The sequence below is a fragment of the Arachis stenosperma genome, chromosome 5, assembly GCF_014773155.1.
Source record: "Arachis stenosperma cultivar V10309 chromosome 5, arast.V10309.gnm1.PFL2, whole genome shotgun sequence".
In the NCBI taxonomy this organism is placed as follows: domain Eukaryota; kingdom Viridiplantae; phylum Streptophyta; class Magnoliopsida; order Fabales; family Fabaceae; genus Arachis; species Arachis stenosperma.
In genome coordinates, this window is record NC_080381.1 from 121,352,910 (window position 1) to 121,355,780 (window position 2,871).

At 37.3% G+C, this 2,871-nt stretch overlaps 1 protein-coding gene across 1 annotated transcript; it reads right to left on the minus strand.

The window, feature by feature from the left end:
• Positions 1 to 880: 880 nt before the first annotated feature.
• On the minus strand, positions 881 to 2,563 carry LOC130982383 (protein DETOXIFICATION 51-like). The gene has a single exon (XM_057906370.1). The coding sequence runs from the start codon at positions 2,480 to 2,482 to the stop codon at positions 1,025 to 1,027; it is 1,458 nt and encodes a 485-aa protein (XP_057762353.1). The 5' UTR covers positions 2,483 to 2,563; the 3' UTR covers positions 881 to 1,024.
• Positions 2,564 to 2,871: the final 308 nt, after the last annotated feature.

Here is a 2,871-nt window from a genome sequence, read left to right on the forward strand (position 1 = left end):
TGATGGCACTGTTGGTCAAGTTAGCTACGTGCAGAATTTCTGAATTTACGAAATGGCATTAGAGCTGAGAAAATTTGCGTGAAGGTTCTGCAATCTCCTTAACATACATATATAAAACATCTTCAAATTCTAAGATTATTGAAATTTGGTTTATGTCATTTTTTTTACATTTTATATGGGATCAAAACTAACTTTAATTTTTTTTAATTTAGCAACGTTTCAAAAATATAATTTAAAAATTTTAATGGATCATATCTAATAAAATTTGATTTTTTTTTTAAACACGATAGAGTATATGGAGTATATATAGTACTAGTATTTATGCATTATCAGAGAATCTCATTCTCTACTCAATGAAGTTTTATGATAATATTCTAAATATATTTTTGGTGTTAGTAAATAATATAATAATATTTTATTTAAATTAATATAATTATTTATTTAATCAAATTAATATAATTAATATTCAATGAAAGTTTAATTCACTCTCCTACTTAAATTATTTTATTTATTTTTAATTTTGTTACTTCAATATTTTTTTATTGGTTTATAATCTATTTTTTTTATAATTACCGTGTACTCCTACCCATTCTCATTCTCTGTTAGATTTATTTTATCTTATCAATAATTATTTTTTTTTCAAAATATTCTTTATCGAATATAATTTATAAAAATATTGCTAACAAAAAAATTAAACCTATATTTTTTTTATTTTAGCGTAATATACTTGTCATCTTAATTAATTTTAAATTTTATTATTATTATTATCCACAATTAACTGTTAGCATAATAGTACGTATATGTAAAAAAAACTCTAATTTGTATTCTTTCATATTTCTCTCAATAATAATAATAATAATAATAATAATAATAATAATAATAAAGGAGTAAACAAACTAGTTATTATTCACATTTCTTTCTATTATAGAAAATAATAATAATAATAAAACAAAAATTAAAATATTAGACAAAGTTACACTATGATAAATATTAGATAGAAGGATAACTGCCTCGTTGATACGCTTTAGACCGTTGGATTCATTGCCATATTTTCAGCTGATGTCAACAACTGCGCCCGCTGGGCTTGGTTCTTCCAATTGGTGGTCAAAATAACATACAACATTAGTCCGGCACAACAAACTTGAGCTGAAAGTAAGCCCAACCAAAGCCCACAAAACCCAATATCAAGCCAAAACCCAAGCCCAATCGCCACAGGCATTCCGATCAAATAAAACGCACCAAGATTCACATTCGCCGCCACGTTGGGCCGAGCCGTTCCTCTAACCACACCACATCCCACCGTCTGTGGACAATTTCCGAGCTCACAAAGCCCGAGAATTGGTAGTGCAGCCGCTGTCAAACGCAAAATTTTCTCATCATTTGTGAACATTTTTCCCCACGAATGCCGCATCATAGTGGCAAAGATAACCGCCATAAAACCTAAAATTTCCGCAAAAAAGATCGAAATAGCAGCCGAGAGCCGGGCCCTTGCAGGTCGGTTTGCCCCGAGCTCGTTTCCAACACGCGTTGAGACTGCAAAGCCCAAGGAGGACGGAAACACGTAGATTAATGCCGTGGTCTGAATAAGCACACCCATGGATGCCACGGTGGCAGTGGGATCCACAAGGAGTCCACAAAGCACAATCATGATCTCATACCACCACCACTCTAGACAAACTGACACACAACTCGGCGCAGCAAGCCGAATGAGTGGCTTAAAACCGGAGAAAGAGTCCCGGCTCAGCTTCATCCACGTGCCGGCGTGGACCCCACTTATCCAGACATGAACAACCAGAAACAGAAGGATGGAGAAATTGGAGACCGCGGAGGCTGCAGCAACGCCGGCGAGGCCAAAACGCAGGCGTTTAACGAAGAAGAAATTGAAGGGCAAGTGAGCGAGCATTCCGAAGAGAGATGCTAGCGTGACAGGGCGGGTGACACCCTGTGCACGAAGGTAGATTCTGATTGGGTGAAGGAAGGAGTTGGTTACGAGGTCAGGGAGGAGGAACATCAAATAGGTTTGCGCCATTTGGGTGATTTCGGGTAGCTGGTGGAGGAAGATGAAAATAGTGTTGATGTTGAGCCAGAGGATTGAGATTGGAATGGAAGACACTAAGAGGAAGATGATGCAGCGGTGGAGGGTTAGAGAGAGGAGGTTGGTGTTTTTGGCGCCGAAGGCTTGGGAGCAGAGTGGTTCCATGCCGAGGGAGAGGCCAGAGAGGACAGAGTAGGCGGTGATGTTGGCGAAGGCTATGGCAAGTGAGCCGGCAGCGAGTTGGAGTTCTCCGAGGTGGCCCAAGAAGAGCATGGAGACTATGGAGCGGAGGTAGAAAATGAGCGATGTTAGTGCTATGGGAAGGGCTAACTCCATTAGAGACTTGGATTCTTTCATCACCTCCGAGATTCCGCCACATGTCCACCCTTCTGGTTCTTGCTTCTCCGTATCTGCCAACAACAGATCATGCTCTGTTTTTGTTTCCATTAGGTTAACTAGGGTGCTAAGCTTATTCTTCTCTTTCTGAGTGTGACTTATGTCTTATGATTTGTGAATGAAGAAGATGTGAGAAGAAAGATTGAGGTGTGTGTATAAATAGAGACCAGCTACAGAGGGATGCTCTTATTTCTTTTCAGTAAAATATGTATGTTTTTGCTCGAGTTAGACGATCAAAATATTATTATGAGAGGTTGACAAATAATTGCAAATTCAATTTTTTTTTGGAAAATGAAAAAGAGATAACAGGTATGCTTGCGTGGTGAAAATCAAAGGACCACGCCCAACATGCAATAAAATTATTATTTTAATTAACAAAGTTTGAATGAAAGGTTATTATTGTTTTGAATTTCTGCTTTCATTGCATGTGTGTGTTGTTT